The following is a 27,446-nucleotide window of genomic DNA, read 5'->3' on the forward strand; positions in this document are numbered from 1 at the left end:
CTTAAACTTAAGTAATAAAGATCTGGGACCTAATTCACAAAAGTCTCTTAGGCTCTGCTAGACAACAAAGCATCCTCTTTGCAAGTCTTACAGCATTGCAATGCGAGATCGCAAAGTTGCTAGAGTTTAGTAAATTAGGCCCCTGTTTAGTAGTAGTATTAGTACAGATGTACACGCACGGCGGAAGCAAATAGACATTGGAAGAGGGCAGGGGGTGCTCACTGAGATCAAGGGCGCAAAGCAAAGTTTCTAGGGGGTACGGGGGTATGCTCCCTCGTAAAAGTTTGTAAACTTGATATCCTGAAATGCAATTTCCTGCAAGTAGAATTCATCTCTGCTAGCTTCAAGATTTACTACCAATAATATTTTTTATTCAGAAGTATTAGGGGAGGGGGGGGGGGGACTAGAGCCCCCATAGCCCCCCTGTTCCACCGTTCCTGATGTAGGCTTACTTGAATTTTATAACTGGATATGAATACGAAACGAAATGATCATCGTGTGAAGACTGCTAGCTTTGTTTGTGATACTTCAAACACACTTAACTAAATCAATATCATCCTATTCTCCCGGGTGTACAGATAATTGCTGTTGTCGTATCGCGACCGATATTTGGGTGTATGAAATGACCAATAATTTTTAGTTTTGTTTTAATATCTAATGATGTTTTGTTGTTCCTCGCCGCTATGCCTCAGTGTGCCCCGTGTTACTCCGCGCTCACTTTGCACGCACTAGTTTGTTTTGTGTCCGATTAAATCCATTGATAAATGATTATTACAAAGCATGACAACCTCGATCGATCGCCCTGAGACCGAGCCTGCTACCTGTTCACGAGATCGATATTGTCATATCGGAGGTTCACTAAGGCGGGTGATTTCCAGTACCGCGAACGAGGAAACACTTCCAAATCAAATGTAACGACACCATGGCACACTGTTTAATCAGCGAATATTAAATTAAATTGTAAATGGGAAGGAACGGGAATATTTGTTTAACGACTGCTCATATATATCAGGACATTGTAAACTACGGATATTTTGGTGTCTAAGGCCAATGTAAATTAAATGTTATATTTTCGTACAATTAACTTTTGTTTTAATAGGAGCGGAAGGGTTGAGAGATTTTATTACTTTATAGTCAGGACATTTAAAACACAGCACATTAAAGAACAAAAAATAAAGGTGTGTGTGTGTGGGGGGGGGGGGGGGGGTCTAGTGCCGGGCCTTTATCCTCAGGGCAAAAAATATATAGCGGGTTTCCTCTCTAAAACTATATGTCAAAATTACCATATGTTTGACATCCAATAGCCGATGATTAATAAATCATTGTGGGTTTTTTTTATCCTCAGGACGAGCTGGGATGAAAACATAACATTTTATTTATAATGGCTTTACATATGGTTATTTCGACATTTGTTCGACAGAAAGAGAAGAAATCCGCTATCACCACATAGGCTGTTCCTACCGATAAGAAGGAAATGTTTTATTTGACGACGTACTCAACACATTTTATTTACGGTTATATGGCGTCAGACATATGGTTAAGGACCACACAGATATTCAGAGAGGAAACACGCTGTTGCCACTTCATGGGCTACTCCTTTCGATTAGCAGCAAGGGGTATTTTATATGCACCATCCCATAGACAGGATAGCACATACCACGGTCTTTGATGTACCAGTCGTGGTGTACTGGCTGGAGCGAGAAATTCCTACCGATTTTTTTAGACAGGGTAGTACGTACCACGACCTTTGATATACCAGTCGTGGAACATGATAAATGTGATACGTACAAGTTGGTGTAGATTGACAGAAGAAGTCACTGCTGTTTAATAGACTATTTAAATATGAAATCTGTTTTGGACGTGACAGTGGGGTGGCCGTGGAGTGTAGAATATGAACTTAGCAAACCCGTTTGTCTACATTTTACCGAGACACCTAAATGAATAGTCTAACATTGCACTGTAACAAAACGTTTTAAGCTTACCGGGTGTTCGTTCGAACCTACTAAGGTAGGTAGGTAACTAGTTTTACGTGCTCATATACCACTGGGATTTCGAAGACGCCCATTCCGAGTCCGACCTCCGATATAAAGAAAGAAAGAAATGCTTTATTGAACGACGCACTCAGCACATTTTATTTACGGTTATATGGCGTTAGACATATGGTTAAGGACCACACATATATTGAGAGAGGAAACCCGCTGTCACCACTTCATGGGCTACTCTTTTCGATTAGCAACAAGGGATCTTTTATATGCACCATTCCACAGACAGGGTAGTACATACCACGGCCTTTGATATACCAGTCGGACCTCCGATATGATCGAGGACCTACTATACTAAGAGCACATTGATTTATTAACCATTGGCTTTTGTGTGTCAAACATTTGGTGATTTTTTTCACTCGTAATCTTAGAGGAAACCCGCTACATCTTTCCATTAGCAGCAAGAGATCGTTTATATGCACTTTCACACAGGCAGGACAGTACATACCACGGTCTTTGATATACAACTGTGGTGCACTGTTTGGGGCAGGGAAAAAAACCCCAATCAGAGAATGGATCTACTGAGGTGATTCGATCCTACGACGCAAACACCTCAGGTGAGCGCTCTACCTACTGAGCTAAATCTCAGTCCTCGTGATTTAAAGGGACAGATCCTAGTTTCAACCCGTGAAAATTAACATTAAGTTTAGTTAAAGGGACAGATCCTAGTTTCAACCCGTGAAAATTAACACTAAGTTTAGTTAAAGGGACAGATCCTAGTTTCAACCCGTGAAAATTAACACTAAGTTTAGTTAAAGGGACAGATCCTAGTTTCAACCCGTGAAAATTAACACTAAGTTTAGTTAAAGGGACAGATCCTAGTTTCAACCCGTGAAAATTAACACTAAGTTTAGTTAAAGGGACAGATCCTAGTTTCAACCCGTGAAAATTAACACTAAGTTTAGTTAAAGGGACAGATCCTAGTTTCAACCCGTGAAAATTAACACTAAGTTTAGTTAAAGTGACAGATCCTAGTTTCAACCCGTGAAAATTAACACTAAGTTTAGTTAAAGGGACAGATCCTAGTTTCAACCCGTGAAAATTAACACTAAGTTTAGTTAAAGGGACAGATCCTAATTTCAACCCGTGAAAATTAACATTAAGTTTAGTTAATCTATAAACCTGTAACACATTTGGATAAAGTTACAATAGAGTGAAACACGAGTCTGTGACTTTGACATGGTGAAATACCCTCTAAAAATAGACTACAACTCCAACTCCATACTGTTACTTCTCAGACGCACGTGCGTTTTTAAAAATATGAGAAAAGCATTTTGTGATATTAAAAACACCAGGATGACCAAAAATACTTCGAATATGCGGAAATGGATAAACTAAACAATAAAATCTAAGTAAAGTATGATTTCAGTTATCGAAAACGGCTCTAATAGTAAAAAAAAATATGCCTTAGTGTTTAAAAACTAGGGTAGACTGTCCTGTGTTCGCTGCCATTGTAAGATGTTTCCGACTAATCAAATCTTTTAACTAATGAAATAGTATCTTGTTTAGAATTTCAGTTTATCAAGCCTAATAAAAGACAGTCATAACAGTTGTTCTCTAACGAGTCTCGTGTATGTAGTTCTTCTCGACTGCTATATGGTTTGTGTTTTCCTGTAAAGTGCCCAATGGACCTGTTAAAAGTGTGTTTTGTTTAGCGACACCACTAGAGAACATTGATTTATTAATCATCGGCTATTGGATGTCAAACATTTGGTAATTTAGACATAGTCTTAGAGAGGAAACCCGTTTAATTTTTCCATTAGTAGCAAGGGATCTTTTATAGGCACCATCCCATAGACAGGATAGCACATGCCACGACCATTGATGTTCAAGTCGTTGTGCACTGGCTGGAGCGAGAAATATCCCAAATGGTCCACCGACGGGGATCGATCCCAGACTGACCGCGCATCAAATGAACGCTATACCACTGGGCAACGTCCTGGACGTAATGAGTGTACGAAAGGTGACAATCATAACAAAATAAACCACTGGTATTTATTTACCCGGTATATACTGTAACGTTATAAGTTTCAACAGTCAGTAGCGCATTTTACTTTTAGCGTCAGAAAGAAAGAAAGAAATGCTTTATTTAACGACGCACTCAACACATTTTATTTACGGTTATATGGCGTCAGACATATGGTTAAGGACCACACAGATTTTGAGAGGAAACCCGCTGTCGCCACATAGGCTACTTTTTTTTTTACGACAGGCAGCAAGGGATCTTTTATTTGCGCTTCCCACAGGCAGGATAGCACAAACCATGGCCTTTATTGAACCAGTTATGGATCACTGGTCGGTGCAGTGGTTTACACCTACCCATTGAGCCTTGCGGAGCACTCACTCAGGGTTTGGAGTCGATATCTGGATTAAAAACCCCATGCCTCGACTGGGATCCGAACCCAGTACCTACCAGCCTGTAGACCGATGGCTAACCACGACGCCACCAAGGCTGGTTTTTAGCGTCAGTCACGGGTGTGGTCCGGTCTAGACGAGCATGCGTTTGTGGCGCCACTGTCGCTTTGAATGCTTAGATACTGAACACTGAATTAGTATCTGTACTAGATATTCCTCATTCATTTCAACTTATTGTCGTGCTTATATCCAATTAAGGTTCAAGCACGCTGTTCTGGGCACACACCTCAGCTATCTGGACTGTCTGTCAAGGACAGTGGGTTTTGTTGGTTAGTGATTGGTGTGAGAGTAGAGGGTGTAGTGGCCTTACCCATTGAGCCCTCGAATCCTTCACCATTCATCCCCAACTGTGTACAATGCCAGTGGTCACTGTTTTTACAAGGCGACACCGATGTCGCTTTAAGGGTAATGTCAGGGCGAAGTCAAATTGATCAAGGTTCAGTTAGTCCGCTGGCGTGAGGCCTGGACTATGTATATTCAATGTGTTTGTAATTCGTCCTAACTGGATTTAGTCTCCCAATAATATATATATATATATATATATATATATATATATATATATATATATATATATATATATATATATATATATATATATATATATATATATATATATATTTGAAAATAAAGCGAAGTTTGACCTAGGGCAGTTAGGAACATATTCAATATATCCACTGATATCTGATGAAGAAAAACATGTATTGTCATTAAAACGTCTTTGTTAGTCGGCAACATTTTAACAATGGCAAAAAAAAAAAATCAAAATCGTGACTGTCCCTTTAATTGTGTTCAATACAGATGCCACGATGTGTAATGCAACGTGTTTGTTATGGCGTTGTTAAATATTGAACAGAGTACACATCAAAGATACGGGGACGGGCAAGAAAACACTCGATAAATGGCACTGTATTGACAATCGCAAAGTGGTCTTTGTGCAGGTGTGTAATAATGATTCCAGGGATGTACTATGCGAGAAGTAATCACCTGATGTGGTCACGGTTTATTGGTTTCCAAACACAACATCGCTACGACCCTGGGGTGGTGGTGTAATAAAATGAGAAAATTTAAGGTTTTTTCTTGGAATTTATAAAAACAGTTTCAAATATTATTATACCCATTCCGTTTGTGACTTCGCCCATATGATAGTACTGCCACTTCGCATATATAGGCTCCAGCCAATGCACCACGACTGGTACATCAAAGGCCGTGGTATGTGCTATCCTGTCTATGGGATGATGCATATAAAAGATCCCTTGCTGCTAATCGAAAACAGTAGCCCATGAAGTGGCGACAGCGGATTTCCTCCCTCGATATCTGTGTGGTCCTTAACCATATGTCCGACGCCATATAACCGTAAATAAAATGTGTTGAGTGCGTCGTTAAATAAAACATTTCCTTCCTTCCTTCCTTTCTTCGCATATATAGGAGAGGATGTCTATAAAAAGAGTTTCCTATAGGAGTAGAGGATGGCCATTTCGCATACGGGAAACGATTGCTATTTCTCCCATAGGAGAGGATGTCTATAGAAAGAGAGTGGAGGATGGCCATTTCGCATACAGGAAACGATTGCTATTTCTCCCATAGGAGAGGATGTCTATAGAAAGAGAGTGGAGGATGGCCATTTCGCATGTGGGAAACGATTGCTATTTCTCCCATAGGAGAGGATGCCTGTAGAAAGAGAGTGGAGGATGGCCATTTCGCATACGGGAAACGATTGCTATTTCTCCCATAGGAGAGGATGTCTATAGAAAGAGAGTGGAGGATGGCCATTTCGCATGTGGGAAACGATTGCTATTTCTCCTATAGGAGAGGATGTCTATAGAAAGAGAGTGGAGGATGGCCATTTCGCATGTGGGAAACGATTGCTATTTCTCCCATAGGAGAGGATGCCTGTAGAAAGAGAGTGGAGGATGGCCATTTCGCATACGGGAAACGATTGCTATTTCTCCCATAGGAGAGGATGTCTATAGAAAGAGAGTGGAGGATGGCCATTTCACATGTGGGAAACGATTGCTATTTCTCCCATAGGAGAGGATGCCTGTAGAAAGAGAGTGGAGGATGGCCATTTCGCATACGGGAAACGATTGCTATTTCTCCTATAGGAGAGGATGTCTATAGAAAGAGAGTGGAGGATGGCCATTTCGCATGTGGGAAACGATTGCTATTTCTCCTATAGGAGAGGATGTCTATAGAAAGAGAGTGGAGGATGGCCATTTCGCATATGGGAAACGATTGCTATTTCTCCTATAGGAGAGGATGTCTATAGAAAGAGAGTGGAGGATGGCCATTTCGCATACAGGAAACGATTGCTATTTCTCCTATAGGAGAGGATGTCTAGAAAGAGAGTGGAGGATGGCCATTTCGCATACAGGAAACGATTGCTATTTCTCCTATAGGAGAGGATGTCTATAGAAAGAGAGTGGAGGATGGCCATTTCGCATACAGGAAACGATTGCTATTTCTCCTATAGGAGAGGATGTCTATAGAAAGAGAGTGGAGGATGGCCATTTCGCATACAGGAAACGATTGCTATTTCTCCTATAGGAGAGGATGTCTATAGAAAGAGAGTGGAGGATGGCCATTTCGCATACAGGAAACGATTGCTATTTCTCCTATAGGAGAGGATGTCTATAGAAAGAGAGTGGAGGATGGCCATTTCGCATACAGGAAACGATTGCTATTTCTCCTATAGGAGAGGATGTCTAGAAAGAGAGTGGAGGATGGCCATTTCGCATACAGGAAACGATTGCTATTTCTCCTATAGGAGAGGATGTCTATAGAAAGAGAGTGGAGGATGGCCATTTCGCATACAGGAAACGATTGCTATTTCTCCTATAGGAGAGGATGTCTATAGAAAGAGAGTGGAGGATGGCCATTTCGCATACAGGAAACGATTGCTATTTCTCCTATAGGAGAGGATGTCTATAGAAAGAGAGTGGAGGATGGCCATTTCGCATACAGGAAACGATTGCTATTTCTCCTATAGGAGAGGATGTCTATAGAAAGAGAGTGGAGGATGGCCATTTCGCATGAAACGATTGCTATTTCTCCTATAGGAGAGGATGTCTATAGAAAGAGAGTGGAGGATGGCCATTTCGCATACAGGAAACGATTGCTATTTCTCCTATAGGAGAGGATGTCTATAGAAAGAGAGTGGAGGATGGCCATTTCGCATGTGGGAAACGATTGCTATTTCTCCCATAGGAGAGGATGTCTATAGAAAGAGAGTGGAGGATGGCCATTTCGCATACAGGAAACGATTGCTATTTCTCCTATAGGAGAGGATGTCTATAGAAAGAGAGTGGAGGATGGCCATTTCGCATGTGGGAAACGATTGCTATTTCTCCCATAGGAGAGGATGTCTATAGAAAGAGAGTGGAGGATGGCCATTTCGCATACAGGAAACGATTGCTATTTCTGCTATAGGAGAGGATGTCTATAGAAAGAGAGTGGAGGATGGCCATTTCGCATGTGGGAAACGATTGCTATTTCTCCCATAGGAGAGGATGTCTATAGAAAGAGAGTGGAGGATGGCCATTTCACATGTGGGAAACGATTGCTATTTCTCCCATAGGAGAGGATGCCTGTAGAAAGAGAGTGGAGGATGGCCATTTCACATGTGGGAAACGATTGCTATTTCTCCCATAGGAGAGGATGTCTATAGAAAGAGAGTGGAGGATGGCCATTTCGCATATGGGAAACGATTGCTATTTCTCCTATAGGAGATGATGTCTATAGAAAGAGAGTTGCTTTGCCTATAAGAGTAGAAGATAGCCATTTCGTATATAGGAAACGATTGCCATTCTGCCTATTGCCACTGCCTATAGGAGTAGAGGACTTCACCTACAGGGTGAGAGGACTGTCACGTCACTTACACAAGAGACGAATGCCTCATCCTTAGGAATAAAGGACTTCCACTTCACTTGTAGGAGAGGATGACCGATCACCTTCAAAGTCAAATGTTTGACATCAGTGTCCGATCTCTCCTATATTCAACCCCCCCTCCCCCCCCTCGCGTCGATCCTGGATCTGTTACTGATATTTGACGTCTGTATCTGATACCACCCCTATCTTCAACCCAACCTTTCGTGACGACTCTGGATCCGTTACTGATATTTGACGTCTGCCTTCGATTTGCAGTCCTCTATGATATTTCTCTTGCAGTCCGTGAGTAGCCTGTGCAGCTACCCAAGAGATTTATTCACTCGAGAAAAATCACTACCTCTAAGATAAGTCGCCCCAGGTGAAAAATGTGTTGATGCTTTTCGCAGTGAATTTTTTTTTTTTTTATCGATCTCCCAGTCTACAGCCCATCGTCCTGAACTGGAAGCCAAAAGCCTTCAGCGAATAACAAATCAAGCAAATTTAGTTAAAACAAGAGGCGTTTCTGGATTCACTGGCATCGTGGAAGTACAAGTTAATGCGCAGTTGTTTCATCTTTAACGTTTTGCGGGTTTTATGGGTGGTGGTGTTTTTATTATTAACTGGTTTTTGTTTGTTTGTGGGTGGGATCTAGCTGGATCACAACTGGTATATTATAGGCCGTGGTATGTGCTGCCCTGGTTTGTTTGTTTTTGTTTTTGCTTTGTTTTTGTAAATACATATAAACATGGATCCATTGCTGCTGTAGAAAAAGCTTGTTTCCTCTAAGACTATGCCACAATTACCAAATGTTTGACATCCAAGCGCCTGATGATTAATAAATTAATCAATCACCTTTAGAGGTAAAGCAGAACAAACTTTAACCTTTTGCTTATTTTTCCGTTGACCCAGTGTGGAAATAACCATATGTTAGGCACCACATAGCCGTAATTAAAATTACTTTTTCTTTTTTCTTCTCTCTACTCGCAATGTTAATCTCACCTCCTTTTCATAAAGTTAAAATACTTGATCAGCTGAGGTGTGTGTGTGTGTGTGTGTGTGTGTGTGTGTGTACAAAACGTAGCCCAGTGGTAAAGTGCACGCCTGATGCGCGGTCGGTATGGGATCGATCCCCGTCGGTGGGCCCATTTGGGCTATTTCTCGTTGTTCCAGCCAGTGCACCACGACTGGTATATCAAAGGCCGTGGTATGTGCTATCATGTCTGTGGGATGGTATATAAAGCATCCCTTGTTACTAATGGAAAACTGTAGCGGGTTTTCTCTCTGTGACTGTGTTAAAAATGACCATATATTATGTTTGACATCCAATAGCGATGATTAATAAATGGATGTGCTCTAGTGGTGTAATTAAAAAAACCCACTACCCCGCAAAAAAAACACAACAAAAAAACCCCCAAACAAAACAAAACAAACAACAACAACAAAAAACCGACCTGGGCTGTTTGTCTCCAGGACAAAGTTTAATGTTAACTCTTTTTCTCCTCCTGCACCTTCTGTTCCTATTCCTCCTCCTCCTTCTCAACCTTCTTCTTCTTCTCCTCCTCCTTCTCAACCTTCTTCTTCTTCTTCTTCTCCTCCTCCTTCTCAACCTTCTTCTTCTTCTTCTCCTCCTTCTCAACCTTCTTCTTCTTCTTCTCCTCCTCCTTCTCAACCTTCTTCTTCTTCTTCTTCTCCTCCTCCATCTCAACCTTCTTCTTCTTCTTCTCCTCCTCCTTCTCAACCTTCTTCTTCTTCTTCTCCTCCTTCTCAACCTTCTTCTTCTTCTCCTCCTCCTTCTCGACCTTCTTCTTCTTCTTCTTCTTCTTCTTCTCCTCCTTCTCAACCTTCTTCTTCTTCTTCTCCTCCTCCTTCTCAGCCTTCTTCTTCTTCTTTTCCTCCTCCTTCTCAACCTTCTTCTTCTTCTTCTCCTCCTCCTTTGATATATTACTTAGGCAGTGATTGGAACGGTAACAAACCCAGTGGATCCCCCTCGACCCATCGAGCTATATCGCTAAATTACACTGGGTCCACTGTGCACTTTACAGGACAGCACAAACCACAACCACTGATACAGCAGTGGAGAAGAGCTACGCGAGACAGACCCTTCCGAATCTACTTTGACATGTTGAGTGATAGACTAGAGCTAATTTTCACAAAACATCATGTGTCGAATTTACACAGCCTGTTTTATGTCTTATAGGGTGTATACTACCAAATCAAATCCCATAGACAACAATAGTAACATATGTGGCTAAAACTCCTACCTGCAACGTATCAATCGACATAAACGCCACGGATATAAATACTACCACCCCTCACCCTTAAAGTGAATCAGAACAAATTGTGGGTCAAGCTGCTCATTTCTGAGATAACGGGTAGCGTCTATGACTATGCTAGTTCCGCACAAAATTCGAGTACTTTTTGTACAGGTACCTCATACATGTTTCAAGCACAAGGTTACTTGACAAAGTGATACTAGATGAAATAAAATTGCATACATTTTTTGCCCAGATGAAACTATTTCTTTTTACAACCAACACTCTCACATTTGTGGTGTTCACTTCTCTATCAAAAGTTCGGTGCACCTCGAACTTTGACCCAGCCGGACGTTATTTCGTTTAGTACTACCTATAGTTACTAAAGTTAAAGTCTGTTTTGTTTAACGACACTAATAGAGCACAATGCTTTATTAACCATCGGCTATTGGATAGCAAACATTTCTTCATAAGGAAGCCCGCTACATTTTTAAATTTGTAGCAAGGGGTCTTTTATATGCACCATCCCACAGACAGGATAGCACATACCACGGCCTTTGTTATACCGGTTGTGGTGCACTTATCTTGCTAGAACAAGGAATAGCCCAATGGGTCTACCGACGGGAATCGATCCCAAACCAACAGCGCATCAGGCGAGCGCTTTACCACTGGGTTACGTCCCGCCCTTAAGTTTACGTTTGCGATTAGCAGTTATGTCTGTCGAAGGCCTAAGTTTACATGACATTGTATTTAGAATCTATTTCTCTCAGAAAATTACGTCATTAACTATAAGGACGCTATATACCCTAATAGTAATACAGTTGTGGTTTAGTCGTAGATTTACGTTTACGTGCAAAATTAGGTTTACGAAGGTTTTTGCGCCGAAGTTTAGATGAATGAAATGTGATAAAAGACGATGGGACCAGACAAAAGTGTTTGCGAGCACTGGGCCTCCTGAACACACACCACTAGTGACTATCGACCTTTCTATTTTCCCGGCCACAGGCACAAGGGAAAAAATAATTTCCGGAAAATCTACTATGCACTAAATGTTATTTCGTTCAGATTGGATATTGGTGTCGTCCGATTGGTGGCTTAATAAATTAGTTTTATTGCACGAAAAACAAGAATTAGCGAATCTTCCTCCAGCTACAGACGAGCAACATGAAAGCAGACGGCTTTTCTCAAGTCTGAAATCTAATAACGTAGTCATTTCAGACATCGAGAGCTGATAACAAGAACCGTTTATGTGTTCTCTTCGCGAAAATGCTGATAGTCTATAGCTAACATTTCGCCACTTTTCTTCGTTAAACGTGTAATTTTTCTTCTTCTTTTATCTGAGGGACGGAACGTAGGCAAGTGGTAAAGCGTTCTCTTGATGCGCGGTCGGTCTGAGATCGATCCCCGTCGGTGGACCCATTGGGCTATTTCTCGCTCCAGCCAGTGCACCGCGACTGTTATATCAAAGGCCGTGGTATGTGTTATCCTATCTGTGGGATGGTGCATATAAAAGATCCCTTGTTACTAATGGCAAAAAAAATGTAGCGGGTTTTCTCTCTAAAACTATGTGTCAAAATTACCAAATGTTTGACATCCAATAGCCGATAATAAATTAATCAATGTGCTCCAGTGGTGTCGTTAAACAAAACAAACGTCTTCTTCTTTTATCGGGGTGGGTGTTTTGGGTGCATGCATGTAAAAGGAGGAATGCAAAGTTATATATAATTTGATAAATTAAATAAATTTGTCGTCTGTTTTCTGAAAATCATGATTTTGGACTAGTTCTGAATGTTAGACCTCAGTATTATTGAGACATTATATTTTAAGTTCCAGTGTATCGATTAATATTTACATCAGACAATAAATTATTGTGAAAATGGCCAATCAATCAATCAATCAATCAGTTTATTTTGCTGATACATACAAAATACATTGCGTGGTTATTAATACAATAGTGTTACAAATATACATCTTCTAAATAAAATATGATACCAAACAACCTTTTGCCAAAAATTTGAAAATAAAACAAACACAATATATATATATATATATATATATAGATAGATATATATATATATATATATATATATATATATATATATATATATATATATATATATACAGTCAAACCTGTCTTAAGCGGTCACACAAGAGAGTAGAAAAAAGTGGCCGCTTAAGTCAGGTGGCCGCTGAGTACAGGTTGCCACATACATAGTCTTTAAAACATTTGTTGTTGTTTCTTGTTTTATCGTCTGTACTGCTAATCAACGGATGTGTGCTTCACAATTGACTATAAATCAACATTTGACATGCAAATGGAATGTATTAAATTAACCGTTCTCAACAAGTTTATTTTCTTTTTCCATTTAATTATTTAATTCCTACTCCATGCGGTGTATTGTCATAGTAAGTGAATCTACAAATGTCAAGCATAGCCTGCCCAGAGGTAATTAGATGCGTTGCAGAGTCATACTTTCTTAATTGATACACAGTAAAGGGTGTATACTACCAAATCAAATCCCATAGACGACAATAGTAACATATGTGGCTAAAACTCCTACCTGCAGCGTAGCAATCAACATAAACGCCACGAATATAAATACTACCACCCCTCACACTTAAAGTGAATCAGAAAAAATTGGGGGTCAAGCTGCTAGTTTCTGAGATAACGGGTCTATGACTACCCTAGTTCCGCACAAAATTCGAGTACTCTTTTTTTAACAGGTACCCCATACATGTTTCAAGCACAAGGCTACTTGACACATTGGTACTAGATTAAATAAAATTGCTTCTTTTTTTTTACACAGATGAAACTATTATTTTTTACAACCAACACACTCACATTTATAACCATTCTCAGGACTTGTGGTGTTCACTTCTCTATCAAAAGTTCGGTGCACCTCGAAGTTTGACCCAGCCGGAAGTTATTTGGTTTAGTACTACCTAAAGATGTCGGGACTGAATGGGTACTAGTATCCCTGAAGGTGTGAAGATCGGTTATTTGCTGCACCTTTTCGCTGTTGTTAAAATATCCCTTTTATATAATAGTAAAACTTTACTGTGGCCGCTTAATACAGGTATTTTAACTATTTGGGATCCGATTTAGGTGGCCGCTGGCCGCGTTAGACAGGTGACCGCTTATTACAGGTGCATTTACATTATAAATCGTTTGGGAGGAAAAAAGTGGCCGCTTAAGGCAGGCGACCGCTGAGAACAGGTGGCAGCTAGGACAGGTTTGACTGTATATATATTGTTTGTATTTAAAAAATTTTTAAATATATAAATTAATTGTTAATTAATAATAATGTTAGAAGTATTAATATTAATAATACAGTAGTAGTACAGGAAACAGGAAATACGGCAGTAACGTCGTTGCATGGCATATTAAATACATTTTGATAAATCTAATACAGTGTTTCCCCCAGGATTTTTGTTCAGAGGGTTGGCAAAATAGTTTGACGTTAACTGAACCCACAAAGGCTGCGAAAATGCCAAATTTCCAGTTGTTTTTAGAGGCATTATGAAATACATGAGGGTGTCATGTACACTTATAGAAGGAGATATTTTAAGATAGATTTTAATAATAATGTTTATTATTATTAAATATTTGCATAATGTCAAAACAATAATTTGAAAAAGAAGTCTAAATGTATTAGACTAAACACAAACAGATAATACATATTACTTAATTACTGATTGTAATATGTATTATCTGTTATCTATCTATTTATCTAAAAGTAAAACCCAGGTCTTCTAGAATTTAAAACAAATCCACTAACCATGGGATTGGTGATTAAAAAAATTAATTATCCATGATTGAATATTCATTAGCCCTACTTCTGTATGTATATCAGGGGTTCTACTTCTAGAATAAAAAAACAAAAACAAATGACTTCCCATACTGACCAGTGGATACAAAATTTACAGGTCATGATAAAAAATTCACCTGCTAAATTGTAATCACTCAGTGACTGATAAAACAAATAAAAAAAAGTAAATATATATATATATATATATATATATATATATATATATATATATATATATATATTTTAGGTACATTTTTAAATTTGTGTTGATTCATCATATAATACACTTAAAAATAATTTCTTTCTCAAGTCTTGCAAATTTAATTATGTAATGTTTAAATATAATTTAAAAAACAACACAAAAACAAAAACAGACCAAACCAAAAGAACCCAAAAACATTTGGACCTTCGTAAAACAATATGGTTATGTGCAACCTTTAAAAAAGACTGGTCACCATTTATTTTGTTACGCCTGCACTGTGTTAGAGTAATAACTGTTTGGGTACCAGTCACTTAGTAGTTAGGCGCCAAAATGACTGCAACATATTGTTAAATTGAACTTTAATAAAATTACATCTGTAAATATATTCATTTCAGGGATGGGGCATATATTACTGGTGACCATATATTCATTAATGAACTGTTGCATGTGAAAGCAAATCGAAAATATTGACTTGTATATCCGTTTTCCTTTTCACATATGATAGATGTTCATCATGTTGGTTGATTTTTTTTTTTTTCATTCAATCATCATCATGATGATTTATCTGTTTTCCCCTTACTGGCCACCGGGCTCTAACAATGTACATATTTGTGGAATACTTTATTACTGCTAGCATTTGCATTTTGTTTTTTTAATATCGGCGAATTAATCACAGAAGTGAACTCGTCCCTTTTTTTAATGGTTACAATTTTTACAGTCCCGGTAAAGAAATTCGCGGGGTCCTTCCGGCCCCTAGGGGAAACACTGCTAATACAATTTTCTTTGATTTTAATGTTAACAAATTTACAAACTTGTTATAGGAAGGCTAAGAACAATACTATTTCTACAAGAATCGTGATCTAGGCCTAATATCACGATAGCAAGGACAAACAAGTAGAAAGTGATATTCGGGATTGCTAAAAAAATAAATAATGTACTCATATTAGACATCTTCATTTTACAGTTACAAATATAATATTTCAAATTCACGATAATCATAGTTCAGATGATATATTAAATTTCACTATATTACTTGCAAAGCAGTATATATACAGGATGAAGTATATTGGGGTAGTACCAAATGTACAATCGTTTTTTTAAAAATAATATTTAATTACAATACTGAAATGTTTGTTGCCTTTCGCAATTGTGACTGGACCAAAGTTGAGTAACAGTGGTCGATCTGCAATCGTTTTGTTAATTAGTTGTTGTTTTGGGTTAAAACGACGAGACTGGGTTAATGTTTTTTAATATATCAAACAAGAATCATCTTGTATTAATACAGAGAAAAGGCTTTCATTATTTACAAATATCTCTCTCTTACTCTCCTCTCTTTCCTTTCCTCGAATTCTTATGCGAGTATAGATTTATATACTATTTATTTTATTTTATCTATATTTTATTTATTTATTCTGTTGAAAATAATTGTGTCTTTTCTCTTCTTCTTTTTGTTGTTGTTTTTGTTTTTCTGAAATCCAATGGTATATTATAAATCCAATTGTATTAATTGCTCCCAATATATATCTCACAATATATTTACAAAGATTAAGCTTGACATCTAATGCCGTAATCGTACATGAGTGTGTGTTTTTATACTAACAAATATTGTTTTCAAATTTCTGTACAGAATATTGTGTTTTCAACATGTCTTTATTAGTTAAATGTATAAATATAGCTTTTGATCACTTATTTTGTAAGGTGATGAATTGGGGAGTCCCCAGTCATAATATTACCAATGTGTTTTGGGGCAATAAAAACCCACCTGATATTAACTTTTTTTTATATTACAAAGAGTGCATAGTCGTTGTTGTCTGGGAATATTGTTAATATAAAGTAACTTTAATGATTTATTTACCGGCCTCGGTGGCGTCGTGGTTAGGCCATCGGTCTACAGGCTGGTAGGTACTGGGTTCAGATCCCAGTCGAGACATGGGATTTTTAATCCAGATACCGACTCCAAACCCTGAGTGAGTGCTCCGCAAGGCTCAATGGGTAGGTGTAAACCACTTGCGCCGACCAGTGATCCATAGCTGGTTCAACAAAGGCCATGGTTTGTGCTATCCTGTCTGTTGGAAGCGCAAATAAAAGATCCCTTGCTGCTAATCGGAAAGAATAGCACATGTAGTGGCGACAGCGGGTTTCCTCTCAAAATCTGTGTGGTCCTTAACCATATGTCTGACGCCATATAACCGTAAATAAAATGTGTTGAGTGCGTCGTTAAATAAAACATTTCTTTCTTTCTTTTTAATGATTTATTGCGATTATTCTGCTTTGGATTAGCCAAACTATTATGCTTGAAAGGAAAGCAGTATTTGTGTACCAGCACTCAGCACTTTATTTAAAACAGCTGTTATTAAAGTGTCAGATAATTGGTCTAGGGTTAAAGGAAATCGTGGGTATGCATACAAGCCTTGGTGCTGTATTGTAGCTGACATTCTTTGAATTCTTTAATTTAGAAGAATGTATGATTATAAGCAATCTCGTTACTGTTGGTGATCACCGTTAAAAGTGCTACTGAAATGGTTATTCAAATGATTTATGGTGTCATTAAATGTTTATGACATCAACATATGTTAAGTGCAGCCATTAGATGACGAAGGTTAGTGTGTATTGTAATATACCAGCAGGGAATCAAGCATTTTATTTGGCTGTTTCCCATGGTTCATTATACGGTATACAAAGGCAAAAGTTAATGCACCACAGTAAACGTTTTTTTTCTCTCTTTTTTTCTGTTTTACATGTATTCAAACCTAGTGACCTTCTCCAAAATTGTGTTGAGAAAAACATAATGATTACGATTGGGCGATGACTTGTTTGCACTGGGGGGGGGGGGGGGGGGGGCAATAGCCCAGTGGTAAAGCGCTCGCTTGATTCGCGGTCGGTCTGGGATCGATCCTCGTGTTTGGGCCCATTGGGCCATTTCTCGTTCCAGCCAGTACGCTACGACTGGTATATCAAAGGCCGTGGTGTGTACTATCCCGTCTGTGAGGTGGTGCATATAAAAATATCTCTTGCTACTAATGAAACAATGTAGCGGATTTCCTCTCTAAGACTATGTGTAAAAAATTACCAAATGTTTGACATCCAATAGCCGATGATTAAAGGCATACTGTCACGGATGTAAGGGCCTTATTTCATTAAAAGTGGATAATAAATGAAAACGACATTAATTTTTGAAAACTCAATCTGGCTATTGCATCATCCTAACTGAATCATGATGGAGTGAAATCCATGTCAACCCTCTCGGCAATGTTAGTTTTTTAATTATGGACCATTGCCATAATTCATTTATTTGTACAAAATATCATTAATAAGTGGAGTATGGTGGTTATGTAGATAGCTGAATAAAGTACATTTAGGGACAAATCAAATTGATATTGTTTCAGGTAACACTTTGTTAGGCCATTTAATAGGTAAGTGACCTGTGACAATATGCCTTTAATAAATCAATGTGCTCTAGTGGTGTCGTTAAACAAAAACTTTGTTTGCATTGACATTGTACGCATCCATCTGTCAATTGTCAAATAAATGAAAGGACTATTTGTTCAACGACACCCTCAACACATTTTAGACTATGGCTATTAAATTTTGGTATTTAACATATAATTATTTCGACATTTGGTAAATAGAGAGAAAAAGATAAAATCTACTGCCGACATATAGGTTACTCCTAACGATAAGCGTCCTCACCACAACAAGTAATAAAGGTTAGCTTCGTCATTACTATCTCAACCATCCAAAGACTACGCCACTGGAATAGTATATAGACTAACGGCGAAGCCACACTTATATACGAGAATAGCCGAAATCGTAATGTTTCTCTTGTCACAGTCGGCTATTCTCGCACGAAGCACTTGTGTCATATGGCGTCGCCTTTAGTTTAGTAAACATACACATATATTATTAATAACGTAGGTTTCTTCTAAAGGTTATACCGGCGTTGGTGGTATAGTGGTTAAGACATTTGACTTAAAGGGCCATTCCTGAATTTGCTGAACTTTTTAAGATGTGATCGACTAACAGAGACTTTTTAACGATTGTAATTACATCCCCCAAAAAATTTCTGCATAAAATATTAGTGGCTGTATATTCAACGTGTTTCTGATCGTTCTAATATTTGTACTAGGTTAAATTTCATTTTACTTCCTAAAATATATTTTTTTCGTACATACGAAATTATTTGAAGACAAAATCCAGTTTGGGCTTCTTACAAATATTAAGACGACCAGAAACACATTGAATATACAGACACTGATATTCTAAACAAGAAAATGTATTTAATATGTAAGTTTAATCGTAGAAATATTTTATTAGTCGGAAACATCTTACAATGCAGCAAACTCGGGAATGTCCCTTTAAGTCTGGTAGATACTGGATTTGCATCCTGGTACTGACCCCCACCCAAAGCGAGTTGTGACGTCACATTGAGGTGGGGTAAGGTCACCACACAGATGTCTTTCACAACAACCACTAATTCATTGTCCTTAAAGGCATACTGTCACGGATTTAAAGACCTTATTTTTCTAAAAATTAATAGTAAATAAAAATTACATTAATTGTTGGAAACCAAATCTAGCAATCGCATCACCTTAACTGAACCATGATGAAGTGAAATCCATGTCAACCCTCTCAGCAATTTTATTTTTTGAATTATGGACCATTGCCAAAATTCTATTTTATTTTATTTTTTATTATGATGATTATTATTATTACTTTTTTTTTTTTTTTTTACAAAATATCATTAATAAGTGGAGTATGGTGGTTACAAAGATGGTTGAATGAAGTACATTTAGGGACAAATCAAATTATTCTTGTTCAGGTAATTCTTTGTTAGGTCATTAAATAGGTCAGTGGTCTGTGACAATATGCCTTTAATAAAAATGCCAAGACAGCTGAGGTGTGTACCTAGGAGAGCGTGCTTGAATCTTAATAGGATATAAGCTCGAAGGTAGATTCAAACAAAAGTTTGTTTTGTTTAATGACACCCCATTGATTTATTAATCATCGGTTATTGGATGTCAAACATTTGGTGATTTTGACGTATAGTCTTAGAGAGGAAAGCCGCTACATTTTTTTTTCATTTGTAGCAGGGGATTTTTTATATCCACCATCACACAGACAGGATAGCACATACCACGGACTTTGATATACCAGTCGTGGTGCACTGACCGGAACAAGAAATAGCCCAATGGGCCCACCGACGAGGATCGATCCCAAACCGAACGAGCATCAAGCGAGTGCTTTATCACCGGGCTACGTACCTCCCCGAGATTCAAACAAGCTAACAATCAAGGTCTTATCGTTGGGGGTGGAGTGGGGTGGGGGTATGTCACTAAGAGGCTCGGCGGGTTATGATGGTCTAATGGAGAATCAGTGGGACTGATCGCTAATGGTGTTTCTGTGACTAATTGAAACGCAGGTCTGAATAGCTCGTCATCCGCATCCGGATAATCCAAGCCAATTGTTGGAAGACGTATACCACCTTCTCACCTTCTGACACCGGATATAAGACTAGAACAATACATCAGGAAGCTTTTCATAAGAGGTCACTATCAATAATGGTTTTCTGATATCAGCGCATATGTGTGCGGTGTATTAGCCTTCTGGTACCAGTACGGATGTGTGCGCAATATTGGTCTTTTCATATCAGGAAGGAAATGCTTTATTTAACGACGCACTCAACACATTTTATTTACAGTTATATGGCGTCAGACATATGGTTAAGGACCACACAGATTTTGAGAGGAAACCCGCTGCCGCCACTTCATGGGCTACTCTTTCCGATTAGCAGCAAGGGATCTTTTATTTGTGCTTTCCACAGGCAGGATGACACAAACCATGGCCTTTGTTGAACCAGTTATGGATCACTGGTCGGTGCAAGTGGTTTACACCTACCCACTGAGCCTTGCTGAGCACTCACTCAGGGTTTGGAGTCGGTATCTGGATTAAAAATCCCATGCCTCGACTGGGATCCGAACCCAGTACCTACCAGCCTGTAGTCCGATGGCCTAACCACGACGCCACCGAGCCGGTTTCTCATACCAGTACGGAGGTGTGCGTTGTATTGGTATTCAGATACCAGCACGGATGTGTGCGGAGTATTTATGTTCTGATACAAGTACAGATGTGTACGGAATATTTATCTTCTGATACCAGCACATACGTGCACGATATATTGGCCTTCTGTTACCAGCACGGATGTGTGCCGTGTATTGGCATTTTGATATCAGCACGGACGTGAGCGGAATATTAGTGTTCTGATACCAGAACGGATGTGTGTGGAATATTGGTCTTCAGGGGCCTAATTCACTCAACTCTCGCAATTTTGCGATCTCGCAGAGAGAGAGAGAGAGAGAGAGAGAGAGAGAGAGAGAGAGAGAGAGAGAGAGAGAGAGAGAGAGAGAGAGAGAGAGAGAGAATGTGTTAATGGTTTTGTCATACTCTCATTGTGAAGACCAAGTGACTTTGTCTTCACCACGATAAGACAGAACATCCCAATTAACCTATCTGTCCTAACACACCACATATTGTCTCACATCAAAGGTAACCCGCGTGTACCCGCCACGACGACGTCTGCCTGCTCAATTAGTAGGCATTATCAATCATATTAGGTGGTAGAGAAAATACTACCAGTGAACAACCCATAAATAACTTGTAGTTAATTCAAATAATAACCTACATCACACAGGGCATAGTGGGCCAATTAGACATTGGTTTCATAGAGGATTTTTGCTTGTGTGTAGAAAATTACGTATTTGATAAGAAAATCTTTAATGCGTCAACGACGATATATCGTTAGATTTATGCGTGTGTTGAAACATTGTCGATTATTTTGAAGCATTTCGATCTACCCCAGTAAGCTGTGCCCCAGTTACCTACCTATTTGCTGTCACAATATATGTCGGAAGTGTTTGGAAAATACTGGGGCATTCTATAAAACAGTTTATAGTTATGATACAATGACTTCGATGGAATCTCCATATGTCTCTATGTCAGTAACAATGTCAGTAACACAGCAATAAAGTGTAGGGCTATCTCCAAACAAGCCACGCACTAAATCAGTCACAATATATATTGCTACATGTATATATGTATACATTATATTTTCTTAATATTAATTATATCTATATTACTATCACTCACTCATTAAAGAGGTTGAGCCATGGGGACCATTCTTTAATAAATTTTTCCTAATTGCATTTTTTAAATAGAATATATCTTTCTATTTCGAATTTTTTGTGCAATATGTTTTAATGGCAGTGATTTCTAAGCATTTTTTCTGTATTTTTGTACAGTAAATATAGTATTTTATATTAATAATTAGCCAATTAAGAAAGTTATCTTTTTCATTATTTATGAAACCAAACATGATATTATTTTTATTAAAAGTAATTATATTCCCAGTCTTAGTTAATATCCAGGCTTGTACCGAATCCCATAAGTTTTTGGTCTCATTACACTCTACAAATAAATGTGATACGGTTTCAGGATAATTACTACATAAATTGCACATATTCGAATCGACGTAGCGAATCATATGTAAAAATGTATTAGTAGCTAAAATTCTTTGAAATAATCTGTATTGGAACCATAATAAAGTTGAATCGTTCACGCATTGGAAAGGTAGCAAATAGTACTGTTCCCAATCACTTGGTGTAAAAATAAATCCTTGATTCGTGTATTTAATTTGTGATTTTGGCGTTACTGATTTGAAGTTTATTATATCGTACATATCTTTACATCCTCGTTGGCTTTTTAACAATAGTTTTAGTTTAAATGGAAGAATGGGTTTATTTATTGTTGTGAAACTGTCTTCTTTCAAAGTATCTAAATTTTTAAGGTATGATTTTACTGCTTTTACCAGTGAAACATAGTACAAGAAATTTGTTGTTGTATGATATATATTTATAAATTTACCATAAGACAAAATATCACCTTGTTCATCGAATAGGTCACTTATGAAAATAATGCCTTTGCTGGCATAATTGTTATATATAAATGGTTTTCGATCTATAAGTATTTCACTATTATGCCAGATGTTAGTATTATGTTTATTTTCTATTTTTACCCAACAAAGTAATGTATCTCTCCAAAACTTATTTAAAATTTGGGTGGCTTTTCCCGTAATGAAATAATCTCCATATATTATTAATTCATTTGTTGATACGTTTGTAACAGACTTTAAGAGATAAACCCACTTTGAATTACTTACAAACAATCTTCGTATCCACGAACATTTTAAAGCGATCATGAAGTTACTTACATTTAACATTCTGAGTCCTCCTACTTTATAGTCTTGAGTTATTAGATCACGTTTTAACTTTTCAGGTTTATTCTGCCAAATAAATTTAAAAAATAGTGTGTTTAGAGTTTTTAAGAACATTTCTCTTGGGTTCGGTAATGATATTAGAAGATGTGTAATAATTGCTATTATTAATGTTTTAAGAACTGTTATTCTACCTAAGACTGTTAATTTTCTTATAGACCATCTTTTCAATGAATTTTTAATTTCTAGTAGCTTAGGGTTAAAATTAAGTTCATTAATATTTTCCAAGTTGACAGGAAAGTTGATACCAAGTAAACTGAATTGAGTAGAGCCCCATTCTAACTTCCATCGTGTATGGTGATAAACATCTTTAGAAAACTTTTTACTGCCTATCCAGATAGTTTTTGACTTAGAGTAGTCTATTTTTAGACCTGCAAGTTGAAAATATTAATTTGTTTAAATATTAAAAAAAAAAATGATACAACGTGAAATGGCAAACAGAATTTGAAAACCATAAGTTTAGACGTCAGACAGATTTTTCTAGCACCGTGCAAAAAATACATAACCCTGTCCAGTGGGCAATGTATATATATACACACACACATCCATTAAAAAGAGGGTTTTGTTCTTTAAATTGTTTCAACTAGCATATTTTGATATCTTGATTGAAGTAGTGGTTCAAATTTTTTTTTTTTTATAAAAAAATGAAAAAAGCAACAAATACAAAATCAATAGTATCATTCATCATCTGGCTGTGTGGTGTTTACATAACGACTTATCACAATGCGGTGCAGTCAGTGGGCGGAACCTCACGGATTTAAATAATACATCATCAGATCCCATTAGTTTCACGTTTCCTGAATATTACGAGAGAATATTTAAGTAATAATGTCTCTCTGCAAGAAATTCATCGACAAGTACTATTTTGGAATGCTGGAATCTGGCCCTGTCCTGTCTATACGTTGAGTCAGGGGTAGATAGTACTCTCTCTCTATCTGTGTGGTCCTTAACCATATGTCTGACGCCATATAGCCATTAAATAAATTGTGTTGAGTGCGTCGTTAAATAAAACATTTCTTTCTTTCCATATAACCGTAAATAAAATGTGTTGAGTGCGTCGTTAAATAAACATTTCTTTTTTTTTCTTTCTAAGCAACAGATTGTCAACAACCAACTGGTCGCCTAGTACTATGTCTTAAATATACATATTTTCTTACATTTAATGCTACAGACCCTAGATTGATCATTTTCGAGTATACTTATGGCATAAAACAGACATGGTTATGACTTGTAAACACGCTACACGAAGAAACCCGACACCCCTATCCGAATCAGGCTAACAATGTTTCGGAAATGTATCAGTTATTTGATTTCATTTTCGTGCTTATATCCAATTAAGGTTCAAGCACTTGTCAGTTATAAGTGAACTCCAAAATAATAAAACTAAAGGTCTGTGAATCTTAAGTAGATAAGGGCCGGGGACGGACGTAGCCCAGTGGTAAAGCAGTCTTGATGCACGGTCGGTTTGAGATCGATTCCCGTCGGTGGGCCCATTTAGGCTAATTTTCGTTCCAGCCAGTGCACCACGACTGGTATATCAAATGCCGTGGTATGTGCTGTCCAATCTGTGGGATAATGCATATTCCTTTCTACTAATGGAAAAACTTAGCGGGTTTCCTCTCTAAGAATATTTGTCAAAATTACCAAATGTTTGACATCCAGTAGCCGATGATTAATAAATCAATGTGCTCTAGTGATGTCATTAAACAAAACAAACTTTTTGGATAAGGACACACAAAAAGAGATGTGATATGGCCAGTTAAAAATAAAACAAAAAGAAAAGCAAAAATACAAAAACAATACCTAAAAAACCCACCTTTCCAGGAGAATAAAAAAGAAACCCACCAAAAATAACATCCGAAAATACAAGATCATTCTGGGAAGAGAAAGGCTAAAGAAAGGAAAGCTTGAAAGAAGAAGAGAAATGATAAATTGGTGTTTTCCCACTCAAACGTTTGAGGGATAATAAAAATAAAAATAACCCAACAACGCCTTAGTTCTCGTTTCCTATTTCCTGTCTTTTCTTTTGTTGTAGGTTGTGTCGCAGACGGCTCTAGACCAAGCCAAAAATCTTATTCTCGCAGCGTTTGACGAGAACAAAGATGGAAAAATCGACATAGCCGAGGTAAGTGACACTTCAGGATAATGATTCTGGAATAGTCTAAATTATGAAACGGAAAAAACAGGCCCGTAGGAACGATAGGTGAAGTGAAGTGTGTGAAGTTTGTGTAGTGGGGGGTGAGGGTGCACACGCTAAAGTGGAGGGCACAAACGCATTGAAATTAATATATTAGAAAATTAACATGCATTGTGATTAACATCTGTAATTGAAAGCGTATTGAGATATTAACAACCGTAGGCACATGATTTTCTCACGTATTCGGTACCCGACCGTGCAAAATCGTGTCTTACAGGTCAGGGCCCCGTTCCACGAACCGCTCTTAGTCCTAAGCGCACCTTAAGTGCATAACTACCTTATGCAACTAAGATGATCTTAGCGTTAAAAATCGCTTCGTGGAACGAGGCCCTGGTCATAGGGTTTAACGTGCACATTCAGAACAAGCTGTTGTAGCGCACGCCTGTCATAGGCGCAGGTGTCGTGCTGGGTCGGTTCCTCCGCATAGGACAGGAAAAGGGTTTGGGGTGTGTGGGAGAAAGGAATCGCCCACGCTGGCAAATGCAAAAGAGCACCAGCAACCCGACCGGTGCCGGTAGCGGGTGGGAGCATTTTGGCTCTATTGAATTTTTAATATCCCATAGGATTAAGTCAAAATGTAAAATTGTGCGCAAATTCCTTTAAGTAATTTTGGCGCATTTTGGAACGGTCCATTGAAAAAGAATGCTTTATGCTAATTTTTTATTTAGTTTACCGAATGGTAGCTCAGTGTCTTACATAAAAAAAAATATTAGTAATTTTATTAGCATTGCACAGTAGCGGAAAGTAGTTTGAATCCGCCGAGGATTTCCAAGTCAACAATATTAAATTTCATACCGTCTGGTTATAAAAATGTCCTGTGTATGTTCTTGTTTAACTGTTGTTGACTGAAAGGATACGAATAGAATGGATGTTTAACGAAACTCCAGCATAACGGATACGATGCCATTAAAATTAAAAAAACATTTAAAAAACAAGAAGAAAGAAAAACAAAAACCCCATTATTTTCATGTTCTATCAGATTAGTTTCCAATCAATCTGTCAAGTAAACGAACTGATTTTCCAGTCAAAATGTAAAATGAATGAAATATATAGGCAATTTGCCTGAAAATGTCAGTAATTTTACATATTGCTTCAAAATATCAGTCATTTTACAAATTAGACTGGTTTTAAACGTTGACTGTTTAGAGAATAACTAACGAGCTACGAGGAAATACGAATTATCTGTCCCGAGTGAATGAATGTTGTAAACCCGAGCCTTTGGCGAGGGTTTTACAACATTCATTCACTCGGGACAGATAATTCGTAACTCCTCGTAGCGAGTTGGTTATTCTCTTTATTACCCATTGTCAATTTTAACTGATTTTTAATGTAAAAATTCCTCTGCAGTCTACAACAAAGCCATCAGCCATTACGTCATATAATCGTACGCACATTACGTAATGTAAGTGACGTCATAGCATAACGGCGTTCTTTTTACAGCCAAATGTTTACAGTACAAAATAATACGACTGTATTTGCATTTGAAAATAATTATTTTTATATATTACTAAAGCCGCTGCTTATGAAAATATACCATTTCATGTTTACGAAATAAGTGAGTCCATTTGTTTTTGTAAATCTTTGTATATCGTATAACGTATGTGTAATCTGACTCATGAATGGAAACATTATATGAATGAAAGTGAAGTTCCGGCCATGACAAGCAACCAACCAACCTGTCCCTCGTGAATTAATGCTGTTAAACATTCGCCAGAGGCTCGGGTTTACAACATTAATTCACTCGGGACAGATAATCCGTAATTCCTCGTAGCTCGTTAGTTATTCTCTAAATATTATATAGCAAGATAAAAATGTAACTGCTATTAGCCTATTTTGGTTGGCAGGCCCGTAGCAGGGGAGGGGGGTGGCGGGGTGCCCCCCCCCCCACCCCCCCCCCACCCCCAATAATACCCACCATGCTACGAGCCTGCTGAGGGTTTGTATATTTTTAAAATAATACATTTGATGTCCTCGGATCAAGTCATGGATGGGATGCTTCGGTTTATTGTCTTACAAAATGATATGAATGATCTGTAAGTATTTACACATTGTAATATAATTAAGGAACAGTCCTGAGTTTGCAGCCATTGGCAGAGCCTTTTTAGCGACTAGGGTCTAGACATAGTCCAGTCATAAAGTGCTCGCCTGATGCGCGGTCGGTATGCGATCGATCCCCGTCGGTGGGCCCAATGGGTTATTTCTCATTCCCCGACTGGTATATCAAAGGCCGTGGTATGTTCTATCATGTCTGTCGGATGGTGCATATAAAAGACCCCTTGCTACCAATGGAAACATGTAGCGGGTTTTCTCTCTCTGTCAAAATTACCAAATGTTTGACA

General features: G+C 38.0%; 1 protein-coding gene across 3 annotated transcripts in view; it reads left to right on the forward strand.

Moving 5' to 3' along the window:
• LOC121389559 (calbindin-32-like) overlaps positions 1–27,446 on the forward strand; it is a 160,570-nt gene that overhangs the window by 66,217 nt on the left and 66,907 nt on the right. For all 3 annotated transcript variants that reach the window (XM_041521231.1, XM_041521232.1, XM_041521230.1), the window contains exon 3: positions 24,946–25,035. In XM_041521231.1, the coding sequence (XP_041377165.1) occupies positions 24,946–25,035 (90 nt within the window). The remainder of the gene's footprint in view (positions 1–24,945; positions 25,036–27,446) is intronic.

The sequence above is a fragment of the Gigantopelta aegis genome, chromosome 14 (assembly GCF_016097555.1).
Source record: "Gigantopelta aegis isolate Gae_Host chromosome 14, Gae_host_genome, whole genome shotgun sequence".
Taxonomy (NCBI): Eukaryota; Metazoa; Mollusca; class Gastropoda; order Neomphalida; family Peltospiridae; genus Gigantopelta; species Gigantopelta aegis.